We start from the raw sequence: 24557 nt of genomic DNA, 5'->3' as shown, positions 1-24557 counted from the left end.
TTTAATTTTTCTACAAAATAACCACGTTTTCAGATGGTTTTTCGTAAATAACTCAAAAAGTAAGTATTTGGTCGAGAAAAAAATTCTTATCAAAAATATAGCACGTAAAAAAGTGAAAAACATGGTATATATTATATTAGGTCACTATACCTAGTAAAAGCAGAGTTATAGCTAATGAAAAATAGGTTCTTATTCGTCAAATTCCAAATCGAATATTTTAACGTGCCATAACTAAAAAACGAAGCACTTTTTGGGGAAAACTCATTTTAACTTTTTTAAAGTATTTAAAAAAATGCGTATTTTGGTTTTCTAAAAAAATTTTTATCATCAAAAGTAAGCAAGTTACGCTCAAAATAAAGTTGGTCCCTTTTTTTGGTAAGAAATCGGGAATATCACCCCCTAATTAGCATTTCAAATGAATTTAATTGTTACCATTTCACAAGTTTTTTATTCGCGTACGTATTGATCATATCATCTGTAAGTTTCATCGGTTCAAAGTCCTTATTTTTGAAAGAGCTGTAGTTAAAAGGGCTTGAACGAGTCACTTATCACGAGTGTATGCAAATTTAAAATCACTATAACATCTTAACCAATTTTTGTCTTACAGAAAAACAAAAAAAATACAAAATAATCAGAAAAGTAAAGCTGACTTTTTTTATTGTTTAAGATTTTGGTATCTTTAACAATTTTTAAGTTATTTTCAAAATAAAATTTTTTTAAAATTTTATTTTAAAACCAAATTTTTTCAAAAATAAGCACTTTGAATCCATGAAACTTACAGATCATATAAACACAACATAAGTAAAGTAACTTGTGAAGCTGTAACGATTAACTTCATTTAAGTTGCTAATTTGGGGGTGATCCTCCTGATTTTTTTTTGCCAAAACAAAAGGGAGCAACTTTATTTTGAGCGTAACTTGCTTACATTTGATGCTAGAAATTTTTTTTATAAAAACACAAATAAGGCTTTTTTTAAACACTTTAAAAAAGTTGTAATGTGTTTTCCCCAAGAATGCTTCATTATTTGTTATTTCACATTGAATTATTCTATTTGGAATTTTTAGAATATGAACCTATTTTCATTAGCTATAACTCTGCTTTTGCTTGGTACCTAGACCTAATATATACACCGTTTTTTTCACTTTTTGATAGGCTATAGTTTTGCTAATAATATTTTTTTTGACTAAATGCTTACGTTTTGAGATATTTGCGAAGAACCGTCTAAAAACGTGGTTATTTTGTTGAAAAATGAACATTTCACTTGCAAATAACTCGAAAAGTATTGATTTGGTGAAAAAACTCTATAGAACAAAAGTTGTTTAAAATTAGTCAGTTTATCCATTTCGGGACCTATATTTTTTCACCCCCAGGACAAAAGCACACATCGGCACCATATCACCTTTTTTCTTTGACATGTTAGCTATGCGTATGCCAAATTTCATGTCAATCCAAGCGGTTCTTTAAAATTTTCAGCAAAATCCGTGAAGGAATGTACTATGATAGGGTTTAGAAAAAAACAAAAAACAAGTTTTTCCCTGTTTTTGTCTCTTAATTTTTTTATTGTGTTCCATATCGAGTGATCTTCTTTTGAAAGTTTTGATATATTATTTTTAAAGGTAGAAGTTCTAAAATTTTCCATAGTTTTTTTGAGATCTTTGGTTAATCTATTGTGTCGTCTTTTTTTGCATTCTGAGTTATCTTATATGTATACAGGTATTAGGGTATTTTGTTTCATGTAAGTATAATTTTTCAAGATGTCCCCTTAAATCGTGGTTTTAAGTACTTATAAGTAAAAGTGAAGAACGATTCGAGGACAGATCTCCCAGTTTGATCCTACGTGGAAATTGTAGTTTCTTTGTTGTTGACTAGGAAAAATTCTAAAAAAATTGGCAGTCTGTAGGTCAGTACCTAATTTGGTTCTCCAGTTTGCAAGCGACTATAGTTTTTGTTTGTAGTAGATAACTTTGAGAATGTAATTAAAGACAGAACTTTTTTTTCAGGCACTTTTATGAACGTAGCAATAAATATTGAATACTGTAACTTCCGAAAATTGAAAAAGATATTAATTATCGTTAGTTATTTCTACAATTATGTATTATTGTTTAATTTAAGAAATAAGTAAATTAAATCTCGCCTTAAAATATAATAATTATTAAAGTAAAAAACAATATATGTAAGTAAATTAATTAAAAAAGCTCTTCGTGTCTATAGATTAAAATTAACAATTAGGTACCTACCAATCAAATTCCAACCGAGGCGGCGGGATTAAAATAAAAAGATAAGTACAATATATGCTTATTATATATAATTAAATTGCAATCAGAAACGAAAAACTTTCTTAATCTCCTTGAAAGTTGAAAGAAAGGCACTTTTTACAATGATGATATAATAAATCAAAGATGCCTCAGGTGCTTCAAAAGAAGAACCGCACTACACAAAGTTCAATGCAAGGTTGTATTAACCACCTCATTAGTGGAACATTGTTGTATGTAAAATTATGGTCAAGAAGGTATTAAAGATCCGGCAGTTAAAAATTATTAGTGATACAGTCAGGTGTAGGTACCTACTTTTGGGTTGTAGTCTCGTTATGTATGAAATTACCTGGTTTAATTACCTTATTACGATCATTTCTTTTCAATTTTTAGTGGTATAGTAAATTATAGTAATTGGGCTATGATTACGCACTTGTAAATGAAGAGATGTAGCTTGAGATTAAAAAAAGGTTTAAACTCAAAATTTCTCAATAACATTCTTTATTTATCTGAAATAAATCAAACAAAGTATGATATATCAATGAATTTTAGTCATTCATCATCATCGTCATTATTCTCTTTGCTATTATCCCTATGTGGGGTGGGTATCCCTAATTGCATTTCTCCTTAGATTAACGAAACGAAATCGTCTTCGTTAATCTAAGCATTTCTCCATAGATATATGACCCAAGCAGTGGTGTCACGGTGCCGGAACGCGCCGGAACGCCGTTCCGGCACTGGTTAAGAAAAGAAAAAAAAATAGAGAATTTAGGTTTTGTAAATAAAACACGCATTATAGAAAACGCTCTCTATATTTCGATACAGTATAACGATTCTCTCCATCCTCCTGGTGAATCGTTGTAGGCCTACTACTGCCTATTGTACGAAAACAAGAGTGTACGGCCACTTCTTTGACCTGTAATATCTTAGAATTGCAAAGAATGAACAATGTTGATATTGGAATCGGGCTACACTCTAGAAATACTGCTGCAGAAATAATTGCAGAGTCAAGAGCTGTAGGCTCAAAATCTGATCTAATATAGTGTATTTAAAATGTGAGTTCAGCAAAGAGTAGAATCCTCATTTTTTGTTCTTAGAGTTGATTGAACCGAGCAGTCAAACATCTCAGGTAATTGTTTAAAGTTTGCTAAGCTGTTTGAAAATGAGCAAATTTGATGATTACTTAAAAGAAAATTGTGTTTCATTTGCAAGTGATGTGCCAGCGTCATGTTGGGTAAAAAATCACTTGTAACTGAAAGATTGCTTGAGATGTACCCAGATATTATTGTTTGGCATTGCATGAATCATAGACTACAGCTAGCCTTAACCCTTAAACGCCCAACCTTTTTTAGGTTCCATGTACGCCAAAGGGTGGGTAAAAAATGTCCACCTCGAAAATAGCTAATAAATTTATTGAGAGTTGTTGGAAATGGATTAAACTTAAGAATCTTATGCTTAATAAAGACAGCATCTTCTAAAATATTAATATAAACAATTTACAAACCTTACAACAAACTACAATGTACATTAAAATTAACATATTAGTAAAAGCCAGTAATTCAGATTTGTCGATTTTCTCCACCTTCTTCCTTTCAGCCTCCTCATTGGTGGAAAATTATGTCGAAGGGTGTACTTTTTATGCCCACCCATATTTAACTCAAGATATTACTTTTATTTTCAAAAATATCGGTAGAACCAATTTGACATTCGATAAAAGGCTGTCTTTTTAACAATAAATAATTTTTGGAAAATTTTTAAACACCTAATAAATATGTTACAAGGGAATACGCATTAGGTGGACATTTTTTACCCACCCTTGGGCGTTTAAGGGTTAAGTGATGCAGTTGATGAAGTTGGAGCAAACAACTCCAAAAAGTTGGAAAAATTTTAGGGACTTGATGGGTTGCAAGTTCTTATCGTGCAGTTTCAGCTGTGTGGTATGGTTACTCTGCCATTTACAACTACTTTGAAAAGGCGAAGACAGACAAGAACAGAAGTTCTACTGAAAGATCTATGTACTGTGGCCTATCAAGGCAATTTTCATCATTACAGTTTCTGTTAAATTTAGGCATTATGTATGACATTTTGACGGAACTTTCGATGACTTCAGAGGCTTTGCAAAACAGAGAAACTACTATTGTTATGCTGATAAATTGATCAGCAGAAGAATAGGATTTTTTGAAACTCTGAAAGAAAAGCCTGGAACCAAGAGTCTTGAGGCTTACATTGAAAAATTGAAATAACATCGTATTGAAATATTATGAACACTTTTACTTCTATCAATTATTAACAACCAGTTGCTGTAGATCAAAGTTTAAGTAAGCTATTTGCGAAACGGTCGGTGTAAACAAAGATGGGACCCAACGTACTGTTCTTAAAGAGTTTCTACTATATGTCTTAGTTATACCAAGTATACCAGTTAAAGGGATGCTTCAAATTATACTAACCATTAGCGATATATAAAATTTTAGAATCAGTGAATGACGTAAACACAATATAATCTTAGTTATGATATTTTTAGAAAGCAAACCTGAAAAACTAGAAACATTCACCGAAGACAATTTTGTCCCTTTTCCAAAACCAGCAGGTGGAACCGACGCTTCAGGGGAAGCTGAGAGACGACAACCACCACAACAGTTCCCAAACAACAACAATCTGAAACCAGGTCAACGATTTTTTATTCTTAACGGACAGCCACTGTATCAAAACTATCCTCTAAACTATCCAGAAATTCCAAACTTTGGATTCCAGCAGATCGAACAGCCCTTCCAGCAACTTCAAAGTGAACCGAGGGAGGAAGAATTCAATTATAATATTCCTGTGCAACAGGTTTTATTGAGAAACTCTGGCCAAGTTGATCAACCACAAAACATAGGTAAAAAAACTTTTTTATTATCTTTTTTTATAACTAATAATAAACGACGATATCAGAATAAAGGCAGGATAATCAATACAGTTTTCTTATGCCTTTAAAAATGTCGTAACCAACGTCTCGGTTTATTTGTTTTCCCATACCCATTGTTGTGATGTAAAGTGGCAGATGACTTGTATTCCATTCCTTCTGCAGTATTCGAATACTTTTCGGATCACCATAGGAGAAAGATCTGTTGCTGCTCTATCACTTAGGAAGAATACCGAGAATATGACTATATATCACATCTGGGACATAATCGCTTTGGGTTTTATCCCGTTTGGATATAAGATCATGATCATACACTTTATCACTTGTAAATCCAGTGTACGACCAATAATGACATCTGCATCAGAATCAAGACCCGATACAGCAACAACCCAAAGACTACTAGAAACGGCAGAGATGAGAGTACTGAGAAGAATTACAGGAAATACACTGAGAAATCGAAAGAGGAGTGAAGACAGTAGAAAACAATGTAACGTATAGTGTATAAACGAATGGACACTAAATAGAAAAAAGAATGGAATAACCACATAAGCAGAATGAAGACACGTGTGGTGAAAATAGCAAGACATAAATCAAAAATCGGTAGAAGAAGTATCGGCCGATCGCGCAAAAGATAGAGTGACAATCTTCCATACCTAGAGGTATCAATCTGCCAATGAACAAGCAGAATTGCTTCTAAAGAGGAAGAAGAAGGAGAAGGATACAGGATCCTGGTCTGTCAATTCGGCCTGTTGCAGTAATCAGGCTTCTGTATTAGTGCTACATATGTAGCTTCATTTGCGAATCTTCTGCAGACCCTTTGGTAGATCCATCTTTATTGGCTTTATTTTTACTTTTGTCTCCAGGAGGTAATTTGGCCTTTTAAGAGGTTTTCAGCTGCTTCTCCTTCGTTTTCGCGTTTGCTGTCCTTGTGAGGAAGAGAATGTTTTCTCTTTCTCTTTGGTCAGCCCGTTTAAACTTTCCGGAGAGTTTGACTGTTCTCCTTGCTTCCGTTCTCTTTGACCTTGATTGTTCAGGGGAAAATGTCTGGTTTCTCCTGCCGTCCTTTCCTGGACCACTTTTAGATCCTGCGTCCCCAGGCACCGATTCATCTTCCTTAGTCTGTTGAGAATTTCTGCAGTAGACATTGAGATACGTTTTTTCATTAGATATGTATGCAGTACATGCCTTATATAAGTTTTGCTCCTTTCCATGGGTTTAGTCTTTCACTTTAATTAGCCATTTGGAGCTTATTTTGATGACAAATGTTAACTGAAGCCATTCCGGCCGATTTGAGCAGTTGTAGAATTAACTTCTGGCCTGCCTTCGGGTTCATTTTCGACAGCTTGTAGGATGGCTTTCTAGAGCCTCCTAAGATTCTTCTTCCTCTTCTTATGCAATCCACTAATGGATGTTCGCGATCACGTTTGACCATTTTTCTCTATTCCTTGCAGTATGTATTAGATCTCCTATGTTTCTTAGTCCTGTCCATTGTTTGACATTACGGAGCCATGACATTTTCTTCCTGCCCACTCCCCTTCTTCCTTTGATCTTTCCTTCAATTAAGGTTTGCAGAAACTGGTATCTTTCGTTTCTAATTAGGTGCCCCAGTTATGCCGTTTTTCTCTGTTTAATTGTGTATAGCAGTTGTCGTTCTGTACCAATTCTTCTTAGGATTTCTTCATTTGTTATTCGTGCGCTCCAGGGAACTTTAAGGATTCATCGATAAATCCACATCTCAAATGCCTCTAGCTTATTCATTGTGTTTATTTTTAAAGTCCATCCTTCCATGCCATATAGGAGCACCGACCATATATAGCATTTCGTGAATATTAATCTTAGGATCAGGTCAAAGTCAGAGTTCGTAAAGATGTTTCTGAATTTCATGAATACACTTCTGGCCCTTTCTATCCGACATTTAATTTCCATATCCGACATCCAGTCCTCACATAGCCAGGTTCCCAGGTACGTAAATTTTCTTACGAGCTCTACATCTTGGTTGTTATATGCTAGTCTTGCATTTTGATGTTGAAATAATTGACTATATGAATTGATTATAAGGAACTTCGTTTTTTTATGTTGATGCAAGTCCCATGTTCTCGCTATGTTTTCCAATTTTATTAAGACGGTTTTGGAGGTCCTCTATATTGTCTGCTATTAAGACCGAATCATCTGCATATCGTATATTATTGACCCAGGTACCATTTACTTTGATGTCGCTTTCGCCTTCCTCAAAAGCTTCTTGGAAGATACTTTCTGAATATAGATTGAACAGTAGTGGGGAGATAATGCATCCCTGTCTTACAAGCATCCCTCCTAAGGTTATCATGCTTTATTAGCTGTACTAACTAGGTACTCACTGTGGATTATTCCTACCTTCATTCAGTTGGTTTCTGGTTTGTAGTTCATCTTATCATTTCGGGACCATATCATCTGCGCATCCTCAGGGGTGATTGCATCTGACTTTATTCTTTTCCCAGGAGTTTTGGTAGAAGAGGGTTTCGCTCTTCTTTTTCTTTTTCTATCTCCTTTGGAGATTTTATTTTTTGTACTACCTCCTCTAGAGCTTTCTCATAGAATATTCCTGATTTCAGATGCCGCTGTAACTGTAACTGCTCCGTGTCGCCTCATTTTCTCTTTCTTCTTCTTCTGGTAGCACTACAACCCGGGGTGGGTCTTGGCTGACTGCACTACACAACTCGCTTCCATCTCGAACGGTCATCCATGATAGTTGGGCCAGTGGGTTGTGGGTAGCCCCATTGTTCTTAAATCTGACCATATATTGTCTCTCCATCGCATTAGTGGGCGTCCTAAGGGCCTTCTTCCTGTGGGGCTTCCTCCCGGATCAGTTTAGCAAGGCGGTTATTAAAGAGTCTATAGGCATGGCCAGCCAATCTTAGACGCTGAGATTTAATTTCTTGGACTATGTCACTCGCCCTATACATCTGCTTGACCTCGGCATTTGTTCTCATTCGGTATTGGTTGCTATTACGGTCGTGATAAGGTCCAAAGATTCTTCTGAGGATTTTTCTGTCAAAACATCTAAGTTTTCTTTTAATTGCTTTGGTCAGAGTCCACGTCTCACACCCATACATGAGCACCGGTCTAATCACTGTTTTATATATTCTGATCTTTGATGCTCGTGTTAGGCTCTTAGATTTAATAGTATTGTGGAGGCTATACATACATCTGTCTGTTGCCTGAATTCTCCCTTTAATCTCTTCCGTGATATCGTTATCTGCAGTGATTGTTGCTCCGAGGTATTTAAAACGTTCCACTATTTCAAAGGTTTATGGGTCTATCGTACCATTTTGCCCTATTCTATCTCGTCCCTTTTGTCTGTTGATGCACGTGTATTTGAGTTTTTCTTCATTTACCCTTAAACCAGTTTTCTTTGCCTCTACCTCAAATTTATTGAAAGTTTCCTTTACATTGGTGACTTTGTTTCCCACAATGTCAATGTCATCCGCGTATGCTTTAGTAATTTTGGTCCATTTATTGTCAGTAATTCTGTTCTAATTTGTGCTGTTCTTACTACTTTCTCCAGGATTATATTAAAAAGGAGAGGCGACAGCGCATCTCCTTGTTTCAGGTCACTGCTTATTTAGAATGATTCTGAGAGTTTGTTATCTATACGTACTCTGGATCTACAGCCGTTTACACATATCTTAACAAGCTGGATAAGTAGTCTTAGTCTCTTTCCCTCGCCTTTATTTTGAGAAGATTAGATCAAGGATTAAGTCCGAAACCAAACTGCTATCTAAACACACATACTATGGCTTTCTCGTTAAATAAGTACCTCAAATAAGTTTGCTCTATACCAGATGGCCCAACTAACACAAGCCATTCTGTATATTTATCAGCAAAAGGAGAGACAGTAGTTAAATACCATTACATTCATACAAATCTATATATATTAGGAAATCAATGGGAAATTCCCAATAGTTGGCTGTATACCATAGTTTAAAAACCCAATACATAAGTAAAAACTTCGAGATGTATTCTGGTATAAAATCGTTTATTTAAAACTATAAAATGTCATCGATTGCAGAACGTTTTCGTTCTAAACAGAACATCTTCAGTGCATCCTGCCGAGTATTTTGAAACTAGCACACTGTAAATAGTGTTAACATCATCATATATGGTTTACATAATGTAATATGTTAAAATGTTATGACTACAAGTCGATGTTAATGGATAAAGTGGAACACATGCTAAAAGGGTGCCATGGTTCCCTGCTCGAAGATACTAGGTACTTGCCAATTCAATGGGCACAGACCAACCTAAAGTATTGGTTTTTTATATATATTAGGCTTATAGAGCATTATTGTAGTTATTTTAATATTGATTTAAAACCTTAGAATTGATTAAGAAATTAATTTAAATTTTCAGCTCCAAATGCTCAACCTGTGCCGCAACAACTCTTCCCCACATTCAACCAACAAAATATTCCTCAAGAATCATATTTCAGAACAAGTTTACCGACTGGTGTATCAGATGTTAATGGCGGAATCCCTTTTGGACAATTTAGGTTTTCTTCTCCAAATGGACCCTACTTCCCATCACAAGATGACATTGAAAACGATTCTGTAGTCATAAATGCTAACTTTGGTGATGCCAGCTTAAGCGATTCAGTAGCTACCCAACCAGGTAGGTTGATTTGGCGTAATGTTTTTAGATAGTGTAGAAAATTTTATATTTTATACTATATTCAATGAATTCGGGATCTAACATAGTTTCTTCCCAGGACGGTGATATCCTCATTGAAATGCTTCTCTAAGGCTAAGGCCACACGGGCGTTAATTTACGGCGCCGTAAGAGCAGTAAACTCATTGGTTGACTAACTCCTCCACCAATTTTAGATGAAATAGGAGTTAGTCAAACAATGCCTCGTCAGGTTTAAGGTTTACTGCTCTTACGGCGCCGTAAATTATCGCCCGTGTGGCCTTTCGCTTACTATTTGTAGAAAAATTTATCTTTGGCCTTAACAGACGCCTTAATTCTCGCAATACTCTTATTTCCTCCAAATCTCTTTTCTTGGATAACTGTTTTGAGGTCTGAAATCAACTGTAAATTATTTTGGACATAATATGACAACTAAAAACTGACCAGCTAATGTTTTCGTCTTTCGATCCCTGATTCATCCATTCTTATATTAATATAGGTATCGAATAATGCACTTATGTTGAACAGTTTTGTTTTGTCCAAATATTAATAAGGACATAGTGGAATTGATTAGAAATTGTGTTGATTGTGAGAAATAGCCGAGAAATAATATTAAAGAGCAGTTAATACTAAGAGAAGTTCCAGAACTGCTATTTCTAATGCTAGAAGTTGATATTTTTGTGAATTTGTGAAAGTGACTCCGCGACTAAGGTTGGCAATCATCATTGCTTTTCTAACTTTTGACACTACAGCCCGAAAAATTTCAGTTGAGTATTAAAATCTATATCATTCTCTGAGATTTCTCAACCAGGACATTTTTCTTCTACTTACGCTGCGCCTTCCTTGAATCTTTCCCCGAATTATTAATTTTGGAGCTCATATCTGTCACCACGTGTTAGGATGACCCAAGTACATATTGCAGTTTTCTTATTTTGATTGAATCCAGTATCTTCTTACTGTTCTCTATTATTCTTAGTAGGTACTTCTTCATTGGTTATTCTGTCTGAAATTGATTCGTTGACGTCCAAAAGATCCCAGTCAATAATAAATTTAAGACTATGTTTGCCACTTAGAGGAAAGTTGCGTAAATCGTACTGCCTCCTTGATCGTACCACCTTTATTTTACTGCTTATTATATTATAGGGATACGGATACTAGAGCTCTCTGCTGACGGCGTAATTGTGTAGTAGACCAATAAAATAAAATCAAATCAAAATGTAATTCCGCACAGGTTGGAATAAATTTTTTATCAAACTTTAGGTCAAGACAAAAGATATTTTCAAGAAAGTATATGATTCATATGAGGGGATCATTGTTTAAATAATTAAAAATGGGTAATTTTTGCACAAAATTATATTTTTTAACTGCTGCGGTAATTTATGTTTTAATTAGGATTTTCACTATTTTTTTCTGCGAAGTTGAAGAAACTGTCTTTCATATAAGACTTACTAAATTACATTTGACCCTCAATTTGTTTAAATAATCTTAAATCAAAATTGAAAAACAAATTTCCAAAAAAATATTATTTGCATTATACATAAGCACTATAAAATATTTTGTTTTACAGAAAAAGTTGCGCTGTAGTACCAGTATAAAATATAAAAAAATTGGTTCATAAATATAATAACAGTTTATGAGATATTTGATTTGTTTATTAAAAATTACCATTTTTCAATTGCAAAAACGCGGTTGTTGCCGATAGAGTTTATAAGTTTTTAAGGTCTCATTTTTTTGCTTTTATATATATTTTCGATAATTCCATTGACAAATCAAAATTTTGTATAAACTCCCCTCTAAAATGGCGTTTGAAAATTGTTGTAATTTATTTAAGACTGGTTTTTTTAATAACATCGCCGGGATTAAAAATTTTGAAATGATTTTTAGATATTCGTGTTCCTGGCAATTTTTGACACATCTACAAAAGAAGAATATTTTTCTAGAACCATTTTTTGCCGAGATAGCTTTTCCAAGTTTAAAAATTCATAATTTGTTTATTTGTCAATACAGTAAAACCCCGCAAATCCGAACTAATTGGCCTGTTCGGATTCCAAAAAGTTCGGATTATCCGAAAGTTAGCCTTAACTAGTAGTTCAAAGCTTTCATTGTGATTTTGAGTAGCCAAACGTTCTCGCAAGAGTGTGGATAATATTTTTGGACTCAAATTGACTACGAGAGAACCAAAGTAAGTTTGTGTTTAACCTTTATACCTATACACTTTATAAACCTATATATTAAAGTATAATATTTATTTTTAAGAAATTTAAATGTCAAAGTCCTAGTAATCCCACATTGTCCAATTTTCTGGCTTTACTCTGTATAATAAACATGTTTTAAGTTTTCGTCTTGAATTTTTAAATTTTTTTCACTTTCCGTTGGTTCGGATTTGCCGAAAGTTCGGATTCGCGGGGTTCGGATTTACGGGGTTCTACTGTATTAACATTTAAAAGTGTGTAAGTACATCTACCAACCCTACTACTCAACAATGCCATTTATACATAGAGTAAAAATTGTAGAACATTTTAAAAAGTAATAATTTTCGTAGCGACCTTAAATGAAAAGTTTTTGCATGAAGAGTGTTGCAGTAGTAATTTGCAATATCTTCGTTAATAGTGGGCCAATTTCAATGTTTTTTTTTTAGTTTAGAGTAGCATATAAAAATAATAACATCTAAATGACCATTTTTACAATAAATATTCATTAATTTGTTATAAACAATTTTTTTTTCAATTTTTTTTCTCTAGATATGATATTTAATTAAAAACTGGCACAAAAGATAATCCCATAATAGTATTGAAATAAACTTTTTTTATAAAACAGTTAACAAAATAATACTGAATTAGCATTAAACATTTGTTAAAGAAACATAAAAAGTTTTTTCTTTGCACAATAATAAAATATAAGTATGTGAATTTAACATTTAATTTTATAAGCTTTATACCACGTAGTACACTAAGATTTGTTATACAGTATATGTACATGCTTATTTGTTAATTTTTATTCCCTTATATACATATAGTAAAACCTCCGTTAACCGAAACGGCTGACAGTTTCAATCATTTCGTCAAAAAAAGTAAAATTTTATCGAAAAACGGAAACAACTCGATGTTAATTTGTCAACATCGTCAACATTGCTTTCATATAACTAAAGAACGCAGTTTAATATACTCGTACAACAAATTACGAAATCACCTATATAATAGTATCTACATATTTTTTAATAACAACTTTGACCAAGAATACTATTAATCTGATACAAGAAGAATACAAAAAATAATATTTGATATTTTTAACCCAGATTCTTGTTATCCGAAACGGCTTCCCCCCCATACTATTTGGGTTAAGAGAGGTTTTACTGTATATATATTAATATAGAGGTTGTCCTCAATTATTTTATATAATATTTTCTTTTGTATTCACATTGACTTTTTGAGCTTTTGCCAGTGATTGGTACAAAGAATAAAATTATTATGTTTCTGTAACAAAATTTGAATTTCGTTAAATTTTTAAAATAATTTTTTTTTTCTACAACCGTGTTAAAAATGCAATTTTTAGCACTCCATACGAGCGTTAAAAATGCTACTTTAAGGCACTAGTGCTTTAAAAATTTTATGACACTGCAGTTCGTATTGACCGTATAGGCAATTTTGATGTAATGTCAAAAAAATATAAAAATGGAATGTCAGTCAAATTCAAGTAAAAGTTTTTGTTGATATTGTCCTGTAATTACGTTTGTAGAAAAAACATTGTATGATGTGCGTGTTAAAAGGTACATTTTTAAGGCACTCATGTGAATTGCAGAACTCGCTTCGCTCATTCTGCAAACTTTCACATGCGTGCCTTAAACATGTACTTTTAACACATATCATAAATAAGTATTTTAATACTGTTTTGTGGTTAGCTTTGGTGCCAACTTTTATTTATGACAATATTAGAGAAAAACATTTTGAAAAAAGAAATAGTTTATAACAAATTGACGAATATTTATTGCAAAAAGGGTCATGTAGATGTTATTATTTTTGTACGCTACCCCAAATTTAAAAAAAAAAACATTGAAATTGGCCCATTATTAACGGAGATATTGAAAGCAACTCCTCCGCCAATTTTCAGACAAAAAGTTTTCATTTAAGCTCGCTACGAAAATCATTATTTTTCGAAATATTCTACAATTTTTACTTTATGTATAAATGGCATTGTTAAGCAATATCGTTGATAGATGTCCTCGGCACTTTCAAATGTTAATATTGATAAATAAACCAATCATGAATTTTTAAACTTGGAAAAGCTATCTCGGCAAAAAATGGTTCTAGAAAAAAATTGTTCTATTGTAAATTTGTCAAATATTACCAGGAACATGAATATCGAAAAATCATTTCAAAATTTTTAATCCGGACAATGTTATTAATTTTGGAGAAGGAAGCTTGCCGAGTACTTATTAATTAGGTATATTTACTGGGAGACATAATTCATATGCAACGCTTCGTGACGACCATTTTATTAGACTACTTCAACTGTCAATATTGCCAACCTGATTTACATATACTTGGGGATCAGGATAGCTAACATTTCAATACCCCCTCTCAATTTATACAACATTTACATAAATAGTAAATTTGGATGAATTGTCGACTAAACAACAATCTTGACTCTAACCAAGTCTTGACAAAAATTGAACTAAATGAAATCATAAAAACATACTTATACATCCTACATTACTCAGGTTACAACTCATACCTATATAGAAAAATATTCAAAAAATAACTTTCATTAACTCAAAAAATATTAACATGAGAATATGATAAAAAATAAAAAATAAGCAAATAGATAATTCACATGAGTTGTGCCTAAAGTATAAAAGTACTAATCTATAAAAACTTTCAACATTCTTGAATTTTGATCAAAGTTCTGAGACGTGAGAATATTTCATTTGAAGGAGCTTTAGTGAAAATATCAGCACAGTTTGATTTTGTATTTATGTACTGTAAAGTAATTACATTGTTTTCAATTAAATTTCGAATGAAATGATATTTTGTGTCTATATGCTTAGACCTTTTACCTTTAAATGAATTTGTTGCAATACATATAGCTCCCTGGTTATCTATATATAATATACTACCAGTTATTTTCTCGTTCAATAATTCTTCTGCTAAGTTTTTTGTGAACAATAACTCACAACATGTAACAGTTGATGAAATATATTCGGCCTCAGTACTGCTCAATGAAACAGTGCTCTGTTTCCTTGAATACCATGAAACTGGATTGTCTAGAAAATATACTATACCTCCTGACATGCTTTTTCTATCATTTACATTTGCTGCCCAATCTGAGTCTGAATATGCAAATATTAAAGGTTTTCTTTTTATATTTTTACTGTATATAAGACAGAAATTAATTGTATTTTTTAAATATCTAATAATACGTTTAGCAGCTTTCCATAATATATCATCAGGACAATCGAGAAATTGACTCAAATAAGAGATTGAAAACATTATGTCAGGGCGACTACCCAATGCAATATACATTAAGCTTCCAATTAATTGCCTATAAGGCACATTGACAGAGATTTGATTATTAGCATTAGTTTTGTCAACCTGAAAACCTGTTTCCATTGGTGTTTTGCTAACATTGCAATTCGTCATATTAAATTTCTCAATTATCTTATTGATTAAGGGTTTTTGAGAAATATACATTTTTACATCATTTTTATTTACAGAATATTCAAAATCAATACCCAAAAAGTTGTTTACACAACCAAGATTTTTTGCGTTAAACTCACTTTTTAAACTTTCAATAATTTTTTGAATCGAATCGCTATCTTCACCGCACAATAGGATATCATCGACCCATATACACATACACACATTTTTCTTTGTATAAACGCAACAGTCACTTTCCGCACTTTTAAAACCAATTTTGATTGCCCATTTGTTGAATCGTTGGTTCCAGCATTTGGGTGATTCTTTTAGTCCATATAAAGCCTTTTGTAGTTTGAGAACTTTGCTTTGTCGTTTATAACCCTTAGGACAATGAATATAAACATCATGTTGTAGCACTCCGTTGATGAACGCTGAAGGAATGTCTAATTGGTATACCTTCCAGTCGTTATTGAGAGCCAGTGATAATAAAATTCTTACACTTGCCATCTTAGCTACCGGTGAATATATATCTAAAAACACTTCTTCTTCATAACCCTTGGCGACTAAGCGAGCTTTTTTCGTGCCATCACTTTTTGTTTTAAATACCCATTTTGTATTTATGATTTGTTGATCATGAGGTATTTTTGTGGCTTCACTCCACGTGTTCATTTTTTCAAGACATTCTAGTTCTGTTTCTATTGCCTGCTTCCATTCATCCTCCTCTACTGCTTCTTCATAAGTTACTGGTGTTGATGTAACTAAGCAATATGCATAATAAAGTTCATAGTCTTTGAACTTCGAAGGTTGTTTTATTTCTCTATTGGAGGAAGTAATTTTGGTATTTTGTAAATTTACTGGTTCTTCATCTTGTGAATTAATTTCAGTAGTGTTTCTTAATGTTTGGACTGTACTTTCTTCATAATTTGTTTCAAATGTTTCCAATTCATTTTGGCTTGGTAAAATTTCCTCAACATTTTGATTATTCGACGATATTTCTGGAGAATATTTATACTGTGTTTCATCGAAAACAACATCTCTTGAAATTTTGATTTGCTTGGTCAGTGGATTCCAAATTCTATAACCAGCACCACTATATCCAACCATTACACCTTTACTTGCTCTTGGTTCTAATTTACTTTGCTTTGGTAGGTTGTAGTACCATACTTTTGAACCAAAAATTCTAAGTTTAGACAAGTCAAGTCTGCCTAAGTATATTTCTGCTGGTACTTGTAATTCAATTGCTCGTGATGGAGTTCGATTAAGCTGATAAACAGCTGTTCTAACTGCTTCTCCCCACAAACTCTTTGGAAGATTTGTTTCTACAAACATTGCTCTTACTTTGTCTAAAATAGTACGATTAAGTCGTTCGGCTATACTATTCTGCTGAGGTGTGTACCCTGCAGTAAATTCTTGTACTATACCATGTTGTATACAATAGTTTTTAAAATATTTAGAAGACATCTCTCCACCTTTATCCATTCTTATTCTAGATACTCTCCTGCCTTCTGCAGCTAATTTTTCAATATGATTAATAAGATGTGATTCGCTTTCGCTTTTTCTTGTCATTAAATATACAACACTAAAATGTGAGAAATCATCAATAATTGATAAGTAATACTTTTCACCAGAAAATGTGGGATCTTTGGATGGTCCCCAAGTATCAACATGTAAAAGTTCCCCAACTCTAGAGGATTTTTTGTATATAACTTCTTTAAAAGGTTGCCTTGTGGCTTTTCCTTGTTGACACGAGTCACATAGTTTATCTGAATAGGGAAGTCCCAACAATTGTAGTCCCCTTCTATTTACGTGTCCTAAACGTAAATGCCATAAGTCTTTATCGCTAGGCTTTGCTACTAAACTAGATTGAAAATTATTTAATTGAAAATTTGCAGCAAATAAGTTACTCTTATGTTTATAGCAAATAAGTTTAAAGTTCTTTTTTCTTATTTCAGCCTTATTTTCTTTAAATACAACTGTGAAACCTAAACTGTTTAGTTTACTGACTGATAATAAATTATATTCTAGTTCATTTAAAATGAGAACATCAATGTTAATAGGAGTTTCATTGTAATAAACTTTTAATTTACCTTTTGTATGAGCCGTCATCACTCTTCCATCTGCTATTTTAATGCCAACAGGCTCAATTTCAATAATATTACTTATAAATTGTTTATATTTATTGCTGCACATATTCTGTGATGCTCCAGAATCTATTATAAACGAAATTTGGCTGTCATCATTCTTGAGATTTTCAGCTGGTAGGGCTGTGATAAAACTTACTTCGTCTTCGGCTACATGGATATTCTGTTTACCTTGTGTATCATTATTGGCTCTTCTGCCACGGGAATAGTTATTTCCTCGAAAAAATCTACCTCGATTATTGTTTTTTCTGAAACAATTGGACACTAGATGGCCTTCAAGTCCACAAAATGAGCATCGGGGTTTTTTATTGTATTGCTTCGTATAAAAAGAGGATTCTTCACTTTCTTGTACATTATTTTTCAGCTTCAATTCTGCATCTAATAATTTTGCTTTAACGAAATCAACAGATAGTTTATCATTTGAAGTTTCTAGGACAGTAATAACGGTGTCAAACGTATCTGTCATTGTCAACAAAAGGTGACATACCTTGTCATCTTCTTCGATTGTAGTTCCAGTCGATTCAAGCTCTCGGATTAAAGAATCGAATTCAACGAAAAATTTTTGTAAATCGATACCTTGTTTATATTTCAACGTTAACAACTTTTTCCGCACATATAAACGAGAAAGAATACTTTTTCTTTCAAACACTTTTTCTAAACTTTTTATCATTTCGAATGCTGAGTCACAGTCACGAATATATTCTAAATGTTCATCTGTAATGCATGTGACAATGATCGATCTTGCTGTTGCATCATGCTTTTTATGTTGATTTTGCTCGTCTCTTGATAATTGTGTGAATTGCGTTGCAGTTACTTCAGTGGTAATAAGATCTTTAACACCTTTGGCATCTAGAAGATTGCCTAATCTAAATTTCCATGACGAAAAGTTCGTAGATGTTAATTGCGGATACAAACTCACGGTTGAATTCGCGCCATTTAAACCTTGGACTGCCATTTTTTTGCGGTCACTCACAACACTGCCGGTCGGTATAAACAGCAACACTAAAAAAACTTTACTTCTTATTGAATGTACTCTTGGCATGTAAAACTGGAGTCCATAACCTTTTGGAGAAGGAAGCTTGCCGAGTACTTATTAATTAGGTATATTTACTGGGAGACATAATTCATATGCAACGCTTCGTGACGACCATTTTATTAGACTACTTCAACTGTCAATATTGCCAACCTGATTTACATATACTTGGGGATCAGGATAGCTAACATTTCAATAATTAAAAAAAGAAGTTTTAAACAAATTACAACAAATTATAAACGCCATTTTGTAGGAGAAATTAATTGAAATTTTGATTTGCCAATGCATTTATCGAAAATGTATATAAATGCAAAAAAATCAGATCTTAAAAATTTGTATACCCTATCAGCAACAACCGCATTTTTGCAATTGAAAAAATGGTAATTTTTAATAAACAAATTAAATATCTCGTAAACTACTCAACATTTTTTAACCAATTTTTTTACACTTGATAGTGGTACTACAGCGCAACTTTTTCTGCAGAACTAAATGTTTTATAGTGTTTATTTATAATGCAAATAATATTTTTTTGGAAATTTGTTTTTCAATTTTGATTCATTATTTAAATAAATTAAGGGTCAAATTTAATTTAGTAAGTCTTATATAAAAGACTGTTTCTTCATATTTAAAGAAAAAAAATGTGAAAACCTTAATTAAATCATGAATTACCTCAGCAATTAAAAAAGTAAATTTTGTGCAAAAATTACCCATTTTTAATTATTTAAACAATGATCCCCTCATATGAATCATATACTTTCTTGAAAATATCTTTTGTCTTGACCTAAAGTTTGATAAAAAATTTATTCCAACTTGTACGGAATTTTGTTTTGATTTACATGTATTGTAATTTTATTTGATCGGGCTATAGGTACTACAAGGGGAATCCGGCGAGTCTCAATAGAGTTGTGCGTGCTCGCGTCATTCTGCATGGTTTTATTACAATTATTGTGTTTTTGAACAAGTGCTTGTAGTTTTCGTGCATTCTATGTAAGCTCATATCTTTTTTAAAGGTATGCTTAGTGTAATTTTATCAACATATTTGTATAATACACTTAATCTGGTATCAAAAATCCAATAGGTTAAGGGAAACAGTTTTATTTTTAGGTTATAAATTGCAAATCTTCACGAAAAGTCAGAGTTGCCTGGATCGTACCTCGCGAATTTTCCCTATATTTCCTTATATTTCTGATCCGTACTATGGTACGGTCAGAGATACCCTGTCCTGTCTAATATAAAATTACTTATTCGCCAACTAAAAGGAAAAATAACAACTTACTATACTTTTGTGATTGTGTAATTTAGGTGGCAAAAAGAAATTGAAAAAATCTCCACAAGACTAACATTGAGTACTCTTCAGGAGTTTCATCAAGGAAACCTATGGTACAATTTAGGAAACTAGGTCCCTAGATCGCACCACTTGTAAGCTTTCCGAAAATAGTATTTTTTTGTACTACATATTGTTATGATCTGCTTTCTATTACTTTTATATTAATTATTATTTACTTGATCAATTATTTAATTAACGCAAATCATACATAAAAATTAAGAAAGAATCTCACGGTGCCTTTCTATAATATAAAAAAATGTCTAAATTATCTTATGTTATACTTATCTTCTCTCGTGGTTTCAGTATCTCTTAGTTGATCATTATCGGGATAAAATAGGAAAAGGAAATAAATAGAAAAATCATAAATAAAAACATACAATTACCTTTATTATCAAAAACAAAGTTCTGTAAATTTATCAATTAAATTCTGTGGGCATAACTGTCCAAAAGAAACTTTTACCATATAAATTAATCTAATTCAAACAAATATTTATCGCTATGTTCTTGATACCATTAATAAAACAAGCTAAACAAACAAATTTGGTATTCGCAAATTACTTATACTTCCTATTAAATTTTTGAAATGTTGGAATCTTAAATGCATATGCTTTTACGTAAAAAAAAATAACTTCTGATTATAAAGAAAATCTATCACATAGGTTATTGACTGACCTTTTTGATTCACACACAATGATGTCTCCTCTTGACCCAAACAGCTCCTCCTTGTTGATTATGTTAGGCTCCCAATCAAAGCCCTCTCCGTTCTCAGCAAACAATCCAGCAGGATACCAGCAACTATTTCTCCAAAACACAAGCCAGGCCTCTTTTTTGCCAGTACTCGTTCAATAAACTCCAAAACTCTCTCCTCTCTTTCTCTCAACAATAATCTCCTGAGACCCAAGTATCTTTTTTACTTGGTGTCACAAATAATTTTAATAACGATAATTCTTGTAACTTACTCTCTTGGACTTTACAGAATCAAAGAGGTATTTCTTCTCGATTTGATTTGTCTCTCGTTCCACTTTCAGCTACTCTCACTATCAAAAACAACCACTAGTACTTGCTTCTGAACTACTCACGAAAACTTTTGACTGCTCTTCTCGAATGCCCGTAACACAATGATCTTTTCTTTTCCAAACTGTCTCAACATTCAAACAAAACTTTCCCCATTCCAAATTTCCAAGCCAATCAGAAACATTTCTCTCTCCCCATTCTTTTTTTCATTCGAAAACCCACTCATACTTTCAAAATTTTTCCTACCATCATACTAATTACTTTCGGGAAATTCTACAAAATTTACTCGGGGTTAAACAAAAAGATTTAAATTCCAAACTTTCTTTACCTTAATTTTCTAAGAACTAATTACCTATGGCTTCTATCTTTCCCGTAATAAACAATCGGTTTAAAATACTAATCCTAAATAACTTTCACTTCACTTTTATTTACAAAAATGTTTTTAATATTCTTCATGGAAAAATTCATTAAGGAGAAACCATTTTGCGTTGAAAGCTAACTTCTAATAAATATTTACAAATCAATATACAGGGTGTATCAAATTTATGTGCCCGCGTTATATTAAAAAATTAAAAATTTTATTCTATCTTTGATTGATAAATTGAAACACAATATATGAAGTTATACGACGACAGAAAAAATAATTTAGGTGGTCGAATAAATCAACTTTATTATTACAGTGTGTTAAATGTAATTTTTCGTCATCTAATGAAAATAAAAAATGAAATATAAAAAGTGGTACGATCCAAGAAACTTTCCCCTACATATTCTTTGAAAGTTGTATCCGATAATGTGCCTTTTGGCTCGAGAAGAAATATGTCGAGAAAATATAGGAATACACCGTTGATAGGATCAGATAAGACCCCAGCATAGCTCTTGAATAATCGTATACAGTAAGGTCTCGTTTTATGCGGTGGATATGTTCTACAGAAAAGCGCATATAAAAAAATCGCATTAAAAAAGACTTTACTTGCATTGAAAAAGTAGGGATACGTTCCGTAGTTTTCTAAAATCACATAAAATGGTGGACGTTAGTCCACCAAAAATTGATTGTCTTTTGTGTGTTTTTTCCATTGGGTCAAATAAAATCTTAACAGGTTGATGGACAGTGCGTCAAATTTTTGTATTTTGCAAAGTAGATTAGGGAATTTAGTGAATTTCTTTAAGCGCTTATAATTTATGGAAAAAAATTTTTTTTAGTTTAAGTTTTTTAAAATTTTTGTAAACATGTGGACGACGACCATGGACATCACGTCACATTTAATATGCATCTGTAGATGTAATGTGACATTTTTTGTCACAACTCGTTATTTTAAAAATGTCGACATTTAAACTCTAAAACACTTTAACATTTAAACTTAATCTCAAAACAATTACAGGTTATACCTTTCAATGCAAAACTCAGATTGATGTAATAGCTACATGATACATCATGTAACAAGGGGAATCTCCGATTTGCAAACCCTCGGATTACTGACCTCTGGCTGGAGGGAAATAGTTAATATTAACTGTAACTAGTTAATAATTAATTGTAAATAGTTGTTAATAATAGAAATTTTTGGACGAAATACAAACCACACAACTTCAAAATCGCATTAAAATAATCCGCATAAAAAGAGATCTTGTACTGTACTTAGAAGCAAACTTCCAATTTTACATGAAAAATATTTACAAGTACAGGTAGACCTGCAAAGTAAAAAGACTAAATTGGATAATAAAAGAAAACTGTACAAGCAGTACTGTGGTAGAAAAACAGCTACAAGAGAAGAATTAAGTGAAGGAAATAACATGGTGATAAGGAAAGAAGGGCAATGGAAACGTGCTGTGCTCAGACGATGCTTATCCCCGTGACCAGACATCTCGTAACGCGACAATTCGTAACAGGACAAGTGGTAACGGACAACTCGTAACGGTGACAGTTCGTAACAGCGACACTTCGTAACGGCGACAGTTCGTAACTATACAAATTCGTAACGTCAACATTGAATTGTTTTGTTTATTTTGTTAATGTTGAAACTAACTGTTATTACAGTTATAATTAAAATTATGTTTATCAATTTAACGAATGAGTACCGGGATAAACATCTTTAAAACATTTTATAGTTCGTGTTTCAGAATATATTAAATGCCTTTAAACACAAACAAATATTTAAATACATACAAAATTTTAACAATATTTTTAAAAGTTTTTCCCTCTTATTGTTTTTTAAATTTGCATATACCTAGACAACGGAATAATAAAGTAATTCGTGAAATCTTTAAGCCGACAACCGTCTTTAGACATTCCCAACTTTCTAAGTAAATATTTTGTAAAGTAAAGATTATAATTACCTTTGATCAGTGATATTATAATAAACCTTGTGATTGGTTATAGCGTTGGGGTATTTAATCAACAGTTATAGTTGATAAGAGACATGGCTTCAAATAATCTGATACTGACTAGTTAAATAGTACGTTCTTTAACGGTAAAATATTGCAAAAGCTCTAATTTTTAAAGAACCGCTTGGATTGACATGAAATTTGGCATACACATAGCTAACAAGTCAAAGAAAAAAAGTGATATTTTGCCGATATGTGCTTTTGCCCCGGGGGTGGTTTTCAACCCCACTTGGGGGTGAAAAAAATATTTGTTCAAAGTAAGTCTGGAAATGGATAAACTGACTAATTTTAAGTAACTTTTGTTCTATAGAGTTTTTTTACTAAGTCAATACTTTTGAAGTTATTTGCCAGGGAATATGTTCATTTTTTCAACAAAATAACCACGCTTTTAGACGGTTTTTCGCAAATAACTCAAATAGTAAATATTTTTTGAAAAATATTCTTTGCAAAAATAAAGCCTGTAAAAAATTTAATAAAATGGTGTATATATCACGTCTCTATACCTAATAGAAGCAGAGTTATAGCTAATTAAAAATAGGTTATAGGTTCATATTCGTCAAATTCCAAATGGAATACTTTAACGTGAAATAACCAAAAATGAAGCACATTTCGGGGAAAACTCATTACAACTTATTTAAAGTGTTTAAAAAAAGCTTCATTTTTGTTTTATAAAAAAAAATTTGTAGCATCAAAAGTAAACAAGTTACGCTCAAAATAAAGTTAGTACCTTTTTTTTGGTAAAAAAATCGGTAAAATCACCCCCTAATTAGTATCTCAAATGAACTCAATCGTTTTCACAAGTTTCTTGACTCGTGTATGTAATGTTTATATGATCTGTAGATAAGTTTCATTGGTTCAAAGTCCTTATTTTTGAAAGGGCTGTAGTTAAAAAGGGTTGAACGAGTCACTGATCACGAATGTATAAAAATTTCGAAACACCAAATCTTAGTCAATTTTTGTGTAACATAAAAAAATACATGATATTCAGAAAAGCAATGCTGACTTTTTTGTTTTTCGAGATTTTTGGTGTCTCTAACAATTTTTAAGTTATTTTGAAAAAAAGCAAATTTTTCAAAATTAACATTTTTAAAAGTTTTACTTTAAAACCAAATTTTTTCAAAAATAAGTACTTTGAATCGATGAAATTTACAGATCATATAAACACAACATAAGTAAAATAATTTGTGGAGCGGTAACGATTAATTTCATTTAAG

General features: G+C 32.2%; 1 protein-coding gene across 1 annotated transcript in view; it reads left to right on the top strand.

Moving 5' to 3' along the window:
* The window catches only part of LOC114326462 (uncharacterized), a 92159-nt gene that overhangs the window by 64998 nt on the left and 2604 nt on the right, over positions 1-24557 (top strand). The window contains exons 4-5 of the mRNA XM_028274843.2: positions 4774-5127; positions 9544-9801. Coding sequence (XP_028130644.2) covers positions 4774-5127; positions 9544-9801 — 612 coding nt within the window. The remainder of the gene's footprint in view (positions 1-4773; positions 5128-9543; positions 9802-24557) is intronic.

This window comes from Diabrotica virgifera, chromosome 7 (genome assembly GCF_917563875.1).
Source record: "Diabrotica virgifera virgifera chromosome 7, PGI_DIABVI_V3a".
Classification (NCBI taxonomy): Eukaryota; Metazoa; Arthropoda; class Insecta; order Coleoptera; family Chrysomelidae; genus Diabrotica; species Diabrotica virgifera.
The sequence above is the reverse complement of the archived record's forward strand: the minus strand, read 5'-3'. Positions and strand labels throughout refer to the sequence as shown.